Source organism: Lolium rigidum, chromosome 7 (genome assembly GCF_022539505.1).
Source record: "Lolium rigidum isolate FL_2022 chromosome 7, APGP_CSIRO_Lrig_0.1, whole genome shotgun sequence".
NCBI classification, from domain to species: domain Eukaryota; kingdom Viridiplantae; phylum Streptophyta; class Magnoliopsida; order Poales; family Poaceae; genus Lolium; species Lolium rigidum.
Window position 1 is genome coordinate 68,541,485 of NC_061514.1, and position 18,561 is coordinate 68,560,045.

The 18,561-nt window shown below is 48.2% G+C and overlaps 1 protein-coding gene across 1 annotated transcript; it reads left to right on the top strand.

Moving 5' to 3' along the window:
- Positions 1 to 7,509: 7,509 nt before the first annotated feature.
- On the top strand, positions 7,510 to 8,910 carry LOC124678701 (putative cis-zeatin O-glucosyltransferase). The gene has a single exon (XM_047214571.1). The coding sequence runs from the start codon at positions 7,510 to 7,512 to the stop codon at positions 8,908 to 8,910; it is 1,401 nt and encodes a 466-aa protein (XP_047070527.1).
- The last annotated feature ends 9,651 nt before the right edge of the window (positions 8,911 to 18,561 follow it).

The window sequence follows — 18,561 nt, forward strand, 5'->3', positions numbered from 1 at the left end:
AGCAGCTACTATATTTTCGTTTCTAGAGGCTTGGTGTCATGGCATAATTTTGTACCTGTAAATTATGAGTGCATTCTTACATGTGTGCTGGAGGAGGTCTGAAGACCCAATGGGCACAGGAACACATGAACACCACCCATGAAAACCTAGAAAAAATTGTTATATTACTTATTTTACAACACACTAATAGCAGGATATATAGGTAGGGGTACTATATGTTACTTTTGGCGACTGAACCTAGTGGATTGAATGCTCTGTGCAAGATGCATGTTCGGTCTGCTTCTATTCTCTTGTCTTCTGTTTGTGAAGCTAGATTGACCTGGTGATATAGATAGAAACTTGTCATTTTCTGGGGAAAAAAGAAAATAGACTGAAGCTAGTATGCTGCAACACCATTGTGTAAGCTACTTGGTAGAGGCTACTTGAGATACTTACATGGTAGTGTTAACTGAACCTTTTTTCAGTCTGGTCTATGCAGTTAGCTGGTGTGGATCCCTTCATTGTATTTTTCTAGCATAGAAGCGAAGTATAAATGTTTTTTCGGTAGAATAAAACTGCCAGGATGCATATGAAAAAAGAGCATATAATGGTAGTTTAATTCTTTTAATCGATGTTGGTTATATAAAAAATGCCTTGTTTATAGTAGATAATAGGGTATTTATGTAATATGTGGTTTAGAAAGATAGAAACACCATTAAATCAGTACTTGTGATGCTCAATGATTGATAACAGTTCATATGGTAAAATGTATCAGATTAAGGAAAAGCAAATATTCAGAAATCAGTTTGTCCGTGGTAATAGTAGTAATGGCAGAAGTAATGTTTAACTTAGAAGCTGGAAATGGTGCTGAATAAGGAAGCTAAAAATAATAGTTGCTTCCTGAAAATATTAGAAGCTAAAAATAACTTGCATAGAGGATAAAAATATAAGGCGAGTCAAAAGGGAAGTAAAAGTGATATCATTGCATGAAACTGTAAAAGATCACCTCACTTCTGTCGTGTTTGCTGGTCTCATTCTCCCAAATCTGGCCAATACATGCAAGGACTTTCAAAGGATGAGACTTGCGTGAGACATTCTTGACCAATGAAGTATGCAAGTTGCTTCTCTTTTGATCTGCGTAGGAGTAGAACTTATTATTGTAACTATATTAAAAAAGGGATTGTGAAAAGAGTTGAGTGCCTAGTTTCATGAGCTGGCCCAGCGATGATAATGTTGGGTTCTCTTACCTAATGGACCGAGCTACGCTGGCTAGGTCGGCCCATACGTGTTTTATTTATCAATTATGGATGGGTTTTTTTATTTTGTTTATTTATATTTTCCATTATTAGCTCTTCCTACCTGAACCATTTTCCTCCCCACAATGATAGAGAAAGAAGATGACAGGGTAGACTGTAGAAGAAGGGGTAAAGGTCGATGTGGCGCTGTTGTAGGCGGAGATCTTACACTTTGGACTTGAAGCCAAGCTGCATATGTCCCTCGGAGTGACCACCACGACCGTGCACGGCTTAGACATGGTGGTCTTCCAAGCGACGCACCCGTAGCAGAAGACCAACAGAGGAATGGCGCCATGGTGCTTTTGTCGGTGTGCCCTACTGTGAGGACTTCGTTTCTTTGACAAAGAGGTGCCCCAACAGCCCTTGGTACGGTGCTGCTGGAAGGAAGCAGATGATGAAGGTCCAGACGCCAGATAACCAGCATGCTATCCACTGGAGATTCGGTGCTCCGGTGTCACAAATCCTGTCAATTATACGGAAAGTCAGTCTTGCAATCAACCATTCAAGTCAAAAATGTGAGCTGACCTTCTGCTAAAAGGTATGTTCCTCTTTAATGAGTAAGAAAAGGCATATTTTATCTACATGCCCCAGTTGATTATATCAGTTAACTCAAAAATCTTATTTCTGAGTTAAAGAAAATAACTGTGATCTTTCTAATTTGATGGAGAAGGACACAATTTTCTAGCACCCATTTCCTCCTATGTCTCCCTGTAGAATTTACCCTAGCCGTATTGGCAAGAAAGTTGAGCCGAAATACGCCCCCTTGCAACCTTGCTCTAGTATGAAATTTCTAAATATATACATGAATCATCCCATGGTAGGTTTACATGGGATTACCAGTTTCTCAATCCAAATTTATTTATGCATCAGAAAATTTTGACCTATACAATCTATAGCCTACCGGTATGTGGTGAGATGCAGATACAACCAGAGACTCAAGTTCAAAAAACCGAAATTGTAGCCGTGTTTCCATACGTATGTATCTATCAAAATAATTAGAAGGTTCATTTTTTTTAAAAAAGTAAAGGTTATGACATGTTACATAAAAACAAATGAGATGCGACAAAGAGTTCATTAACTGAATAAGAAGGCTCACATTTAAGATAGCAGACCCTCTGATTCGACAATAAGGGCAGCTTCACGGGATTCGGACTGGACCAGAAAATAGAGTGGAAATTCAGATATAAATACATATTTGCTGAACAAATACAGAAGAACAAAGGATTATATATCAGCTTACACAATATCAGCAGGTTAATAAAGAATGATTCAAATTCATTGGGATAAGAGCCTAAGCAATGGTCATAACAGATTACAAAATGAGTAGCCTTTCATACTTTTCAGTCCTAATGTTCAACTACAACGTTCAAACAGAAATGAAACATAACTGCATTTTAGGCTCTTGTGAGCCAAGTTGGTGCAAACATCGCCCAAGAACTGGACTATAAATATTTTAGAAACGGGTGGTTCTTTTTTCACAAACTAAGATAACAATGTACATGGAAATTAACCTCAGTGCACTAACACGAGAATTTGGACATTAGATCCCATCCAAGATATGTGATATTGGCCAGCTATTAAAAATCATGTGAGAAAAAAGAGGCTACTGGAATTCTTTATTCCATTGTAGGCAACGTATATAAGGCCTAAGAGATGTATCCCCTGACTCTCTTTCCTCTCGTTATCAGTTTGATGCACTTGTGACTGCTTCTCACACAACATCTTCGATGAGTCATTTATATCTACAACTGGAAATATATTGGCATGCCTCACAGCAAATATGCTCTCCTCCAACCAGAGGGAAATGCTTGTAAGTATTTGGCTCATAGGCAACTAATAAATAAATACACAATATTTTAATCAATAGCTTCATCCTAAGTACGGAACATGAGATGCAACACATGAGGCAAGAGTGGGCCATTGGAGCTACCTTTGCTAAGATGATGGAGTCCAAAGATTGTGGCAGCTGACCATGAAAAGGAAGATTAATAAGAATACAGTGGATAATATTGTTACTTAAAGGTTAAGGTTAGAGGATTCAATTGACTAACTACCACAAACCGTAGCTATCAACATGGATTCACCATCAGGACAACCAGGTGTACCCCAACAAGAAGCAAATCAAGATAGGATCAAGATGGTTTGAGATTAGATGAGTATGTAGGAATGCATCCCATTTCTTAGAAAAACATGCCTAAAAATAAAACAATATTATGAGCACAACATACCAGAAACAGCCGGAGTCTATCACAGATAACAAAAACGAGAAGGTGCGTGGTCTGCATCATTAGAGATCATTAACATCTCAATCCAGAATGTAATCTAAAGATCTTTCATGCATAGTCCATGAAAAGATAAGGGTCCGCAAGCATCATCGTTTCAAACATGTAACATCAACATAGGCTGCTGTTGTTTATGAATTAACATGCAGCAAGTCTTCACTAATTTAGAATATATCTAATAATGTTGCAAAGACATGAGAAAATGGGAAAATGTAGAGAAATATCACTTGTGCTTACTGTAGTGCAAAATCTGGAAACAATGGAAGCAAACAACTAATGTTGTTTATCCCAGGCATTTGTCAAGAACATTGTATCATGCTTACAAAATGCATACATAGAATCAAACAACGTATATACATATACAATGGTGAATTCACTCGATGCAAATGCAATGACTCGGCACTTAATATTCTTCACCTATAGCCCGTAAAATCTGGAAAGGTAAACTTGGGTCCAAAATAAATATTCACACCAATATTTTAAATGACCATTCAATCAAATATATGTCTAGCACTACCCTATCGCAATTATTTTGGTAATTGTTTGATCGAGAATTTGAATTAGTTTTATGGCATAGGAAAAATGATATAGTCTTCACTGAAAATGGCCAAATGTATTGTACACAGTGAAGACACGAAAGCTATCTCCCATCCTCCGGCTTTCCTGGTCTACAGAACTTGGAATAAAATCATGTATGCTGCGTCTTTGTTTTTTTAGTTCTGCTTGTAGAACAAGAAAAATTCTAGTTCTTTCCCTCATGTTTGGTCCTTCGGTATATGAAGCAGTTCCTTTTCTAACCCCTTACAATTTTCCATGCATGTTAAAATTACTCCTCAGAAATCTGAAGTTTTTCTTGCAAGTTTTCCAGTTTTCTTCTCTATGGATTTTTTCCCAACTCGATGAGCATGAACACCAACCAGAGAAAGCAAAGACACAAATGATTTAACATGTAGATTCATGAACAAAGAAGTAGGAAGCTCACTTGTGCCAATATGCTTTGCGATGTTGTGTGGCATCCTCCGGCCGCGAGGGTGGAAGAGGTGGAGGAGGCAAATAACTTTATTTGATCAAAGCATCCACCTACAAGTTTCCAAAGAAAATATACCAGCTTAATAGCATATCCTTGTTCTAGAAAGAACTAATTTCCCACAACATATGCACATTTAAGGCAAGGATTTAGCTTAGATAGAATCATTTTCACCAGATCAAGGTCTATGCTATAAAAGCAAGCAAATGCTAGAGTCATTTGGTTTTACTACAACAGAAATGTAAGGAACCACCCATCCAATTACCAACAGAAATGTACCTGCATTGAAGATAATAACATTTAAAAAAAGAAAATCATAGAATTCAAGAAGAAAAGACAGGTAACCAGGGTAACAAAGCTTTTAAACTTCAGATTGGCACAAATCAATCAGACTAAAGGGGGTTATATTCTTAATTAGTTCCAGTCAGATTGCGTGGATTGTATTGGAAGTGTATTTTTAAATAAATATATAACCCATATCATTTATTCGGCGGCGAAAATAAACTCATCTCAATCTTGTTATACATGAAGCAAAATAAATAATAATTCTATTTGATCCATGGAGATACAAAGATAACATGTATTATGAAATAAAAAATTGAAATATGCACATAACATATATCTCACCATAATATTTCAGGGCATACTCACTCCACAATCACCAGAACACACTTCAATAATAGAACCTACACCTGTCCAGGATCCATCAGCCTCTCCGGGAAGGTAAAACCAGGGAAACATGTGACACCAAGGAGGGTAGCAGTGTAGCACCTGCACAAAGAATACATCTAGCACATAAAACAAACAATAGAGAAGTATCGCATCAGCAAACAATGAGTATCTACAAAGGGCAATCGAAGCAAAAGAAAACATGAGAAACATGACCAATCAATCTAATGTAAGAGGCACATGCTATATTTCAAGAAATGGGCAGAGCCACACCTACAGCAAGAACATGTCGAGGCCACACACCAAAAAGGCAAGAAAAAATAAAAAGGGGAAAGTTAAGAAACATGGCAGACTCATCACTAAGCCTCACCATAACTGCATTGAATCTTGAAGAATCCATCGTATGTTCCTCTCGTCATTGCCTCATTGCCAAGGAACACCACCACTGGCTGCAACTTTCATTAGCTAGGATTTCATCAAGCACCTTGTAAGCCATAGATAGAAACGGGTCTGCACAACCACAGATGTGATTCACTGTTCCTTTGAGAAAGAGATGGAGAGAGAACCTGCTCATCTCTTTGAAGAAAAGGCAGAGGAGGGCAGACTGCTAGTCTGCTGGCCGGCTTCAACACATCAAAGATGTGCAGGACGGTGGAGCTCCAACGGCCGCTCGTCCTAGCGACGGCACGGCGCGCGGCGGCCGTACGATCCTTGGCTGTGCTGCTCCCGTAGGCCACCGGCCACTCTTCCCGAACCAGCGGCTGCGATGCGGTAGAACGGATGCGGCGGCGTCGAGGAGGCGGAGCACCCAGCCTCTTCTTCCGCGAAGGTGCCCTGCTCCTGCAGGTCGGCGGCGCGAATCGGGGCTACCTCCTCGCCTACTGTCTCAACGAAGAAGACCACGATGGCACGCAGGAAGATGATAGGAGCAGGGATTGAGGAGAGGAGGAGGTAGGCCAGGGATTGGAGGAGGTACCTGCTGCTGACGGCAGGGGAAAATCGACCGCCGACGGCTGAAGCGCGCGGTCGGTACAGGCGGCGCGGAGAGGAAGCAGGGGCGGCGGCGCTGAGGAGGCAGGGGCGGCGGCGCTGAGGAGGCAGGGGCGGCGGCGCTGAGGAAGAGGCAGGGGCGTCGACGCGAGCGCAGAGGATGGCCGGGAGGATGGCGAGGCGGCGGCTGGAGGCGGCGGCGGGCGACGAGGGCGGGCGCGGAGGGCGGGCGCGGAGCGGAGGCGGCGGCTGGGAGCGGAGGAGGCCGCCAAACGAGAGGGGATTGGGGAGAGGAGGAGACGTGCGAGGGATTGGTGGAGCGCTAGCTACGTCGGGCCGAGCGGGCTTTTAGCGACCCATGGATAAAACGCGGAACCGAGCGAGGGCCTCGCGCCCTGGACGGAACGGCCGGCCGAGATTGCGCCACGTTAGCTCGATCGGACGGCCGAAAATCCAAAGCGCTGTGAGAGCCCCATGGGGGTGCAACAATTATACCTTTAGATATAAATAATAAGGCCTTTTTTTGGAAAAGATAAACTTATAAAGTTTGAGAAAGCTTTTTAAAAAAACTATTAGGAACACCGATATTATCTAGAATATATTTCATGATGAATCTTATGGTGTTGAGTTTGAATTGTACATATTAACAACTTTTTCTCTAAGTTTAGTCAAAATTTGCTTAGACTGACTTTTGTAATAATTTGAAAAACAAAACATGAGTTATATGTTACCAACAATATACCATTTGATAGATGTTTCCAATAATATATTTTTGTTATCATTTAACTTATATTTTGTTAGTCAAATTATTGATCAAAGTTTTAGTCGAAATACGAAATGGTCTTACATATTAAAAAGGAAAGCGGAGGGAGTACTAGGTGTATCATGATACTATTATATTTATTAATTTATAGAATCATAATGCAATATTTTGTGCAATATCTACTCATTAATTTGACATTAATTTTTTCTATTTGTACATGCTATAACACGGTAGTATCTACTTATAATATTAGAGTATCTACTTATGATATCACCATAATCTTCTCAATATTACAGTATCTACTTATAATATAACCACAATCTTTCTCATCAATAATTGTGGTTACATGCTCTGAACGTGATACCAGCATTAATTGTGGTTACATGCAATAAACGTTTTACCACTGGTTCTCCTGCCTGGCTATATAAACCTGCCATATAGTGCCGTTCAAGTTCATCAGCCAAATCACTCATCAGACCACCACGGCACTGAAAACACACGGCGATGGGGAGCGAGAACCACGGGGCAATGGAATCTGTGGCCGTCGTGGCGGTGCCGTTCCCGGCGCAGGGCCACCTGAACCAGCTGCTGCACCTGTCGCTGCAGCTCGCCTCGCGCGCGGTGGACGTGCACTACGCCGCGCCCGCGCAGCACGTCCGGCAGGCTCGCGCGCGCGTGCACGGCTGGGGCGAGGAGGCGCTCCGCTCGATCAAGTTCCACCCCCTGACCATCTCCTCCTACGTCTCCCCGCCTCCAGACCCCACCGCCGACTCGCCATTCCCCTCCCACCTCATGCCCCTGTTCGAGACCTACACCGCCGAGGCGCGCGCTCCGCTCGCGGCGCTACTCCAGGAGCTCTCCGGTTCCCACCGCCGCGTCGTCGTCGTGCACGACCGCATCAACGCCTACGCCGTCGAGGAGGCGGCGCGGCTGCCCAACTGCGAGTCGTTCGGGCTGCACTGCTTAGCCGTGTCCATGCTTGTTGGGCAAATCGACGCCAAGCTGCTGCGTGAGAACGGCCTCGCTTTCAGCGGCGTCGAGAGCTATGCCACAGAGGAGTTCATGGACTACGTCAGGCGGGCCAGACCGCCGAAGCAGATCTCGCCTGGCGCAGGCCTCCTGGCCAACACATGCCGCGCGCTCGAGGGTGAGTTCGTCGACACCGTCGCCGGGCACCTGGCGGCCGACGGCAAGAAGATTTTCGCCATCGGACCATTGAACCCGCTTTTCCCCGCGAGCGCGTCCATGCCGGGCAAGCAGCGGCACGAGTGCCTTGACTGGCTCGACAAGCAGCCCCCGGCGTCAGTGCTTTACGTGTCCTTCGGCACAACATCGTCTCTGCGGGCGGAGCAGATCGAAGAGCTCGCCGCAGCACTGAGCGGCAGCAAGCAACGGTTCATCTGGGTGCTGCGCGACGCCGACCGCGGAGACATCTTTGCGGAGGGCGCCGGCGTGAGCCACCACGAGAAGCTGCTGTCAGAGTTCACCAAGGGTACTGAAGGGACGGGGCTGGTGATCACCGGGTGGGCGCCGCAGCTGGAGATCCTGGCGCACAGCGCAACGGCGGCATTCATGAGTCACTGCGGCTGGAACTCCACCATGGAGAGCCTGAGCCACGGCAAGCCGATTCTCGCCTGGCCAATGCACTGCGACCAGCCCTGGGACGCGGAGCTTGTCTGCAACTACCTCAAGGCCGGCGTCCTCGTGCGTCCCTGGGAGAAGCACGGCGAGGTGATTGCGGCCAAGGCCATTCAGGATGTCATCGAGGAGGTCATGCTCTCTGAAAGAGGAATGGCTGTGCGGCAGCGGGCTACGGCGCTCGGGAACAGCGTCCGGGCCTCCGTCGCTGATGGCGGTTCGTCTCGCAAAGACCTGGATGACTTCATGGCTTACATCACAAGGTGATCGACTATTCGACTGAATGCCATGTGAGAAGGTTCCTTTTCATATCGACAACGTCATGTTTGATTTTAAACTAATTCCGCTGCTGTGCATCTCAGTCTGAAATCTTATTTATACGCAGCAAAAGATCTGTAATAATTCATGTAGGTCAACATCAGACATCTGAAATATTTTTACTCACCGAAACAACCGGCCAAAACAGTTGACCAGATAAAAAGAAGGGAGCACACAAAAACAAGAAACATACTCCACTTCCGTCTCCCTCTCCTCCGCGAAATAAGTGTATTTCTAATTTTTAGCCCAAAAATATTTGATTAACTAAAAGAACAACAAAATAGAGAGAGCAGCAACATATAGAGAGATGGCTCTTGGGTACACATGCTCACTTTATTTAAAATATATTTTAATAAACGCGTTTTGAAAAATCAACAAAAACTGTCAGCGAGGAAATCCTCACGACTTGTGCATACTAAGTGTAAAGTTGCGTTGTGGGCAAGAGCTCATTCGAGCAATTGCTAGGAAGGGAACTGGAAAGGACCATGCCAAGTGGTTCCTAGCTGCTACCATGACCTTTATGTATGAGCCTGATATACTTACGTTATGATTTATTATATATTTAAAAAATAAAATTAATATTTTATTTTTTAGAATGTAGGTTATTTTAAAACGGATAAAGTATTACTACCTCTGTTTCAAGAAATAAGGCGTACGCGTATTTAAGACGAATTTTGATCATAAAAATTGAGCAACAAAATCTTGATTATATTATATGTAATTAGTATTGTTGGATTCGTATTGAAAACCACTTTTTAATGATACTAATTTCATACAAACAATCTTTATCTATTTCAAAGTAATTCTTGATTAAACAAAAAAAACACGTAAAAAGAAGACTGTTTATTCTAAAAAACGGAGGAGTTATGAATAACCCATGAAAACACTTACAGAAGGAAAAAAAAAAAGCTGGGTGGAGACTGGAGGGCAGCCCTATGAAAGTATGGAGTACTTGGCATCGATCCTAGCACAGTAGCACCCAATAGGTCAGCTTTTTTCTAGTACCTGTCAAGACCTTCTTCACATGATAGTATTATGTACAGATGTATCGGTATGTGGAGTTCTTTATTTTGTTCCGATGCTTACGGTCGGGAAAGTTTAGGTTCCTTATTTTCTGTGAGCTGACTACCTCTAGATAGAAAATACATCTTACAGTAGTATTCGAATTATTTCACAGTACAAGTACAATGTTGTAAACACTGTTGTCAACACGTCATTTTAACACAGCACCTGCTGGCAATTTCATTTCGTGGGTTCCCACAAGCCACACCTTAGCAGCGGCGTGCTGGTGATTTTCCTTATCGTCGAAATTGTGAAACATATTAGTGCTGATGCTTGTCAAACTACCAAGATTTTGTTCTTCAGAAATTTGTGCCTATCCCTTATTACTGGCTTACCGCCACTTATGCAGATGCCAATCGCTTGGCATCGATAAAACCAAACCGAAGAGGAACTTGTGACGATGCCAACAACCTTCTCACCAACTTGCACGCCAGTGGCAACCTCAAGAATATGCCAGTTGAGAAGGTGCTGCCACTGGTCTTCAGATATGCTTTGTGCAGGATCATTTTGGGGGATTTGGACTGAGTGATGCTCTTTGCATTATTTTCATCCTTTATTTTGCTGGAGAAAATATGGTGAGTGATTCTACATGTACTCTACTTTATCGTGCTTAGCCTTGCAGATCCCGCAAAATGAAAATGCTGGTGGGGTTCTGCAATGGTGAGAAAATGCTGCTACCATGACCTTTATGTATGAGCCTGATATACTTACTCCTTGTGCACGTTTCAAACTTTGGAAACACACACATGAGGGAGAGGTGTCATGTCTCGCCTACGCTGACATCAAGGATGAACACACCCTCATTTTGTTTGTTAGTGGGCACGAAGACATTCTGGCCTCAGCGCCACCTTAAGAACCTGCTAAGGCGAACGAAAAGCACACGCAAAGCACACACGAGTATTTTTTTACCTAGATTCAGGCCACCTTTTAGCTAACAACCCTACATCCTATTTTGGTGGATTCTCTGGAGTAGGCAGTGTACAAGATGATGAACACTTGGGTGCCGGGATGACGCTTTCTCTAGCTTCTACACCTCCCAGGCTTCCTCTTCCTCTCGTATTCATTCCAGTTCTACGACTATCGTTCTCTCCACTCCTAGCACTAATCTTCCTCTCAATTGAGCTAGTCTCTGCTGAACTGATACGACTTGAACTGAATCGGACTGAATCGGACCGAACCGAATCGATCTCCCCTACGCCGGCGGTGAGGGGCCCCCTTTTATATCACAAGGGGCCACTACAACGGCTAGTCCAAGAACCGCCCAAGGGCGTTCCCGGGCTCAAACGCTCGGCACGCGGACGTTAGGCAGGCGGATGGCGCAGGTGCCCAATGGATAGCCACGGGCGGTGCGCCGACATACTCGATGGCGGTGTGACAGCTCAGGCGGCGAGCTGTCGCCTCTGTCTGCTGTGCGGGCCTCTGCCGGCCCGTGCCATGATGACGCGTAGGGGCGCATCTCTTGTTCCTAAGGTTGAGCCTGACACCCCTTGTTGTGGGTATACTTCATGGGTGTACCATCGACAGTGCCTAGATCCGGCAAGCCCGGGTGGCCCATAGACGGTGATGGTGGCATGAGGCCCATCGGGCGGCCCAGTTGCTGTTGATCATGAAGGATGAAGTCCGGCCCAGGATCAGATAGCCGGATCCGCACCAACCTTTGGAGGAACCCGGATCCATGGAGGCCCATGAGGAACCCGGATCCAGTACGACGTATATGGAAGGCGGATCCTTGACGTGCACGGCATGATATTGTATCGTAGACTAGGCAATCTGTAATCCGGCTAGGACTCTCCATGTAAACCCTAGATCCGTGCGCCTTTATAAGCCGGATCCTGGGAGCCCTAGAGGCACAACCACAACCATTGTAACAACGCGCAAGCGCCCAGATAATTCCAGACAAGCAGCAGTAGGCCCTGTCATCGTGCAGGTGTTCCGAAGCTGGGTAACTCGCGTACCACCGTCCCGTGTGCACTCCGCCCTATGGCCCCTACTTCTTCTCCCCCTCGTGAGGATCCCTCCTCCGAGGTATCGTCGATTAGGCAACGACAGTTGGCGCCCACCGTGGGGCCTGAGGCGTCTGGAGGCCGGAACCGGGAGGGCTCCGCCATGGGAAGCTACGACGACTCGATCGCTGTGGGGCGCGTACTTTACGCCGGGAATTTTCCGATCGTCCCTCCGGACGAATTCTGGATTCCGGCTAGGTCAAACCCCGTCAAGCTCTCCATCGTCCCAATCGGCGGCATCCACATCTTCATCGGCGAGACCGTCGATTCCGACGGAAACGCACTGGTAGTAACGGCCGACGCGTCCGCTGCTGAGCCGGACGCCGTCGCGAAGATCCGATCCGAGTCGCGAGAGCCTCCTAAGGAAGGTTCCGCCTTAGATCAGGAAAAATCAAAGCCCACCCAATCCGCCCCGAGCGAGGAGAAAACGGTGGAAGACCAATGCAGATCCGCCTGGGTCTCCCAGGTGTTAGAGAAGCAAAGGTGTCACTTCGTGCACTTCTTGGCCCATACCGCAGGAGACGCCCTCCACCAGGACGAGGCCGATCCTTTGCAGGTTGAGGCACCCGGAAACAACGTCGCTCCGGATCTGCATGAGGCAGTCGGAGACAGCGACGCTCCGGGACAAGAGGAAGCCGGAAACCCTGAGGAATCAATCCTCGGTAACTTGAGCCCAAATTCCGACGATGCCTCCTCAATAGGCACAGAAGAATACAATCGCTTGACAAAGGAGCTCAAGATCGGGGAAGAAGCTGACGACACCTCATCCATGAATACAGTGGAATTCAACCGCAAGCTCGAGGAACTCGGAGGCGGTGAGCAAGCTGAAGTAGAATCCGCCCAGCCGATGCAGGTTCTAGCAACCGTAGCACCGCTGGATCAGCAGGAAACGGAAGACGAAGCCTCCAACTCCGGCCTAGGACCATCCAACGTAAGACCTCCCTTAGGTCGGACACGACCACAAAAGGATGTCCTGTCACCAGAAGAGCTGGTCGAGCAAGCGCGCATGGATTTAGTCGCGCAGTCTGATATTCTCAACAAACCAATAACTCCCGAGGAGGCTGCAGACCCGGAGGCCTTAGAAGCCAAACGGCAGGAGATGCTGGCAACAGCTCAGAAGTTCGCCAGGACCGCAGCCGCAATGATGGAAGAAAGAACCTTAGCTGCAAATTTTGTGGACTACTCCCTAAAAAAGGATCGCGAAGTCGACGAAATGATGGCGACAGCCAAGGGACTCCGAAAAGAGTGGGAGAAAAGGATAGCCTCTCAGCAGGCGGAGGCTGATAGGATCGCTCGAGAAGCCATCCCTCCCCGCAGGATTACCTTTGCAACACCCACAGAACAACAGCCGCTCGCAACCCCAAAGGATAACATGAAGAAGGCTGCGGAGCTCCTGAAAAAGAAGGACGAGGAGATTGACATCAACTACGTCCGGAAGCTCGTTGCCTCAGCAATGCAGCAACAGAGCAAGGCAGACACTTCGCGCAGGTTGGAATCCAATCCGGAGCACTGCATATCCACCGCGCAGAAGGACGCCACAGCAGGTCAACACCGTGATGGCGAGTCACGCACCGGGTCCACGGAGCGCAGAAGGAAAGTCAGAGAACATCCGAATCCAATCCCGGTGCCATCGGATTCAACCCCGAAAAATCCGGCCAAGGGAAAGGATCCGATGTATACTGGCAGAGACAAGTACCGTGTTCCATCACCACCACCCCGAGCTTCGCGTCCCCCGCTACCTCCTCGACGTCGCAGCCCCGCCGGAAACACAGGCCCCATGGGCCAGGTGGAATCAACATCCGCGACAACATGCCGCCTCCTAGGGACAGGAGCAGGGAGCGTACGCCGGAACCACGCAGAAGCCGGAATCAAGACCGCGAGCCTGAGCCTCGCAGAAGCCAAGGACGTGAGCCGGAACCAAGGAGGAGCCGGAACGAAGAGCGCGCACCTGAGCCACGCAGGAGCCGGAACGACGGAGGCGACCACCACCAAGAGGAAAGGAGCCACCAAAGCCGGAGCCAGCCGCGGGAGCCACGCCGAGAATCCGAAGGCGTAAGATCATCTTACAGGCCCCCTCGCAGATCTCCCTCGCCACCACCCAGTGGAGACGGAGGTGGAGGCGGAGGCAGCGGCCGGAGATCCCGTTCCCGCTCAAGATCACCTGGCGGCGGTCCCCGCGATGCCCGGGAGCGCCTCAACGAGTACAGATCCGACTACATTGGTCCAAGGTGCTTTGGCCAGATGATCCGAGAGGAACCAAAGCCAAGAAGCTTGAACCTTAAGCTACCAGGAAACCTGAAGCATTATGATGGCAGCGAGAGGCCGGATACCTGGATTGAGGATTACTACAATGCAGTAACCTTCACCGGAGGAACCCCGAATATAGCCTCCGCATGCTCCAGTTGTACCTTATTGGTCCAGCTCGTGTTTGGCTCAGTGACCTTGAGGAAAACACTATCTTTTGCTGGTTGGACCTGAAGAAGGCTTTCGAGAACCACTTCAGGGGTACCTACAAGAGACCGGCCACCACCAGCGATCTTCAAGCTTGCATCCAGGAGAAGGGTGAGACATCTAGGAGCTTCCTTACCCGATGGTTGGCAACCAGAAACGAGTGCGAGAACGTAGATAACCGCACAGCAATGCACGCCTTCATTGGTGGTTTGCAGCGTGGGGGGCTGCTGCGCCACAAGCTCACTTGCCTGGTGAATGCGAACAAGCTCACTCTTGATGAGATGATAAACATCGCCAGTGATCACACTGCCGCCGATGACGACGCAGGCGGAGATCTCGCAGCTACAGCCATACCCCTGCACCAACAAAAGAAAAACGTGATAACGGCGTCAGCAATAGCAATAAGCGGAAGAACCCCCCTGAAGACCAGAAGGGCGGAGGATCCGACATGGTAGCCATGACGTTCCAACGCGGAGGTTCAGGAGGCGGAAGAGGCCGCGGACGTGGAGGCGGAGCAGGCAGGGGCCAGCAGCGCGCTGACGAGGTCACCGCAGCCGGATCCCGCGCCCCCAAACGTACGAAGAATACAGGGATATGCCGTGCTTGGCCCATCTGGATCCGGCTACGGGCAAATCCACCCATACCAATCGCAACTGCAAGTGGTTCAACGATCTGAAGAACGACCCGGAGGCAGGATACAAGCGAGCCCGGAAGCACCGCCCGCGCGGCAAAGGAGGCAAGGGCAAGAACAAGGACAAAGAGGAGGACAGTTCCGAGGCCATGGACGAGGATGACGCTTCGCCGGAACCCAAGGAGGGTACCGCAGCCAACAAGTCTAACCCCTTTGGCAAGAAGAGTGTCGGAACTTACCACACCTTCCTCGGAACCCCAACTGTCCACGCGAAAAAATCGGCGCTCCGGATCTTGAACGCCACAGTTCCGGCTGTGCCGCAGTATGTCAAGTGGTCGGAGAAAGCCTGTACCTTTGACAGGTCGGATCACCCGGCCGTCATCCCCAAAGAGTGCTACGCTCTGGTTGTGAGTCCCCGCATAGACGGGTATGACTTCTCCAAGTGTCTTATGGACGGAGGAGCTAGCCTGAACATCATGTACCTGGAGACCCTGGAGAAGATGAACCTCACCAAGGAACAGCTCAAACACAGCACCACTGAATTTCATGGTGTGGTTCCGGGTAAGAAGGCAAACTCTCTAGGCAGCATCAAACTTCCCGTGGCCTTCGGCAATGTGAACAACTACCGCGAAGAGATGATCATGTTTGAAGTAGTGCCCTTCAAAAGCTCCTACCACGTGATCTTCGGCAGGCCCACCAACCACAAGTTCCACGCAAGGGCATGCTACATCTACAACAAGCTCAAGATTCCGAGCCCTAACGGTATGATCACCGTGTCCGGAGACTACAAGAAAGCTAGGGACTGCGAGGAAGGCGAGGCCGCCTTTGCGTAATCCGTCATATCCGGAGAGGAGCCGCAAGGCTACGGAGCCGCGGTGGATCCGACCGAGATGCAGACCACCAAGAAGCGGATCTCCGAACAGAAGACCTCGTTCAAGGCCGCGATAGAAACCAAGAAGCATGACCTCGTTGAAGGTGACAACTCCAAGCAGGTTTCGGCCGGAGCCAACATGGACCCCAAATAGGAAAGCGCGTTCGTCGAGTTCCTCGCAGCTAACATGGATATCTTCGCATGGCAACCTTCTGACATGTCCGGAGTACCAAGGGAACTCGCCGAGCACTACCTCAATATAAATCCGGGTGCAAAACCGGTGAAGCAAGCTATGCGACGCTTTGGAGACAAGAAGCGCCGCGCCATAGGAATGGAATTAGCAAAGTTACTAGAGGCAGGTTTTGTAGTAGAAGTTATCCATACCGATTGGGTCGCAAACCCCGTCCTTGTACCCAAAAAGAATTCTGAAATACTAAGAATGTGCATCGATTACTCCGGCGTGAATAAGCATTGTCCGAAAGATCCGTTCCCTTTGCCGCGCATTGACCAAGTCATTGATTCGACGGCAGGGGCGGAGCTTCGTGTTTTCTTGACGCATATTCCGGGTATCATCGGATCCCGATGAAGGAGTCTGACCAAAAGGCGACCTCTTTCATCACACCGTTTGGCACATACTCGCTATGTTACCATGCCTTTTGGCTTGAAAAACGCAGGTGCCACATACCAACGTACGATGCAGCGGTGCTCGAAGGACCAAATTGGCCGGAACGTGCACGCCTACGTCGACGACATCGCGGTCATGACCCGAAAGGGATCCGACCTGCTGAGCGACCTTAAGGAAACCTTTGATAATCTCCGACGGTACAAGATGATGTTAAATCCGCTGAAGTGCGTTTTTGGCGTACCAGCAGGAAAACTCCTTGGCTTCATTGTCTCTCACAGGGGCATCGAGGTTAACCCGGAAAAAATCAAGGCTATCCTGAACATCAAAAGGCCAACTTGTCTCAAAGATGTGCAACGATTAACTGGTTGCGTTGCGGCAATCAGTAGATTTGTTAGCCGTCTTGGCGAGAAAGCCTTACCTCTATACAAGCTGCTAAAGAAAACACACAAATTTGTCTGGGATGAGGCAGCAGATGAAGCACTTCAGGAGTTGAAGAACATACTCTCCTCCCCACCTATACTGGCAGCTCCAGCGGAGTCAGAGCCTATGCTCCTCTACATGGCGGCTACCAACAAAGTTATCAGCCTCGTAATCGTGGTGGTGCAAAAGGAAGAAGGATATGAGCACGGAGTCCAAAGTCCTGTCTATTACATTAGCGAAGTCTTGACGGAATCCAAGCAGAGGTACCCTCACTTTCAGAAGCTGGCATACGGAGTTTTCCTAGGCAGCCAGAAGCTGAGACACTACTTCCAGGAGCACCCAATGACAGTGGTGAGCAAGGCTCCACTGGCAACAATCATTAACAACTCCGACGCAACAGGACGCGTAGCAAAATGGGGCATCGAATTATCTGCCTTTGACATCAACTACGAAGCCCGAACTGCAATCAAGTCTCAAGTTCTAGCGGATTTCATCGCGGATTGGACTGAAGCACCGGAGGGCACACTGTGCCGGAACCTGAAGCTTGGGTCATGCACTTTGACGGATCCAAGCAACATCAAGGCTCGGGGGCTGGAGTTACCCTGAAGTCACCTACCGGAGAAGAACTGCAGTACATTCTGCAGATTCACTTCGAAGCTACCAACAATATGGCGGAATACGAGGCTCTACTACATGGTCTGCGCATCGCTAAGGAAATTGGGATCAAGCACATCATATGCTGCGGAGATTCCGACCTGGTGGCACAACAAGTAGCTGGAACCTGGAACGCCAGGAACTCCGTCATGGCGGCTTACAGGGACGAAGTGGACGAGATCGCCAAGTGCTTCCTCGGATACGAAGTCAAGTACGTCAGGAGAGACGATAACACAGCAGCAGACATGCTGTCCAAGCTCGGATCCGGCAGGAAACCAATTCCGCCTGGAATCTTCCTTGAGCATCTACGAGTACCCTCAGTGAAGGGTGCAAACCCGGAAAATCCCGATCTGGCAGTTTCTCCGGCTAAGGAAGTGATGGCAGTCATTCCGGCCTGGACTCAGCCGTTTTTGGATTACCTCATTGATCGAAAGTTGCCGGAGGACGAGGTCCACGCACGACAGATCATCAGACGAGCAAGATCCTACACAATTGTTGATGGACAGCTCTACAAACGAAGTGCAAAGGAGTATTTCTCAAGTGCGTCTCTAGTCAAGATGGCATTGAAATCCTCAGAGAGATCCATGCAGGGGATTGCGGGCATCATGCCGCCCCCAGGTCCCTCGTTGCAAAAGCTTTTCGGTTAGGATTTTACTGGCTAACAGCTAAAGAAGATGCTGAGAAGCTGGTAAAAACTTGCCGAGGTTGTCAGTATTACGCTACTCAACCAAACGCTCCAGCCCAAGAGCTGAGGACCATCCCTATCACCTGGCCGTTCGCGGTCTGGGGGCTGGATATGGTTGGTAAGTTAAAGAAATCATCTCCTGGTGGTCACGAATACCTCCTGGTCGCTATTGACAAGTTCAGTAAGTGGATCGAGGCA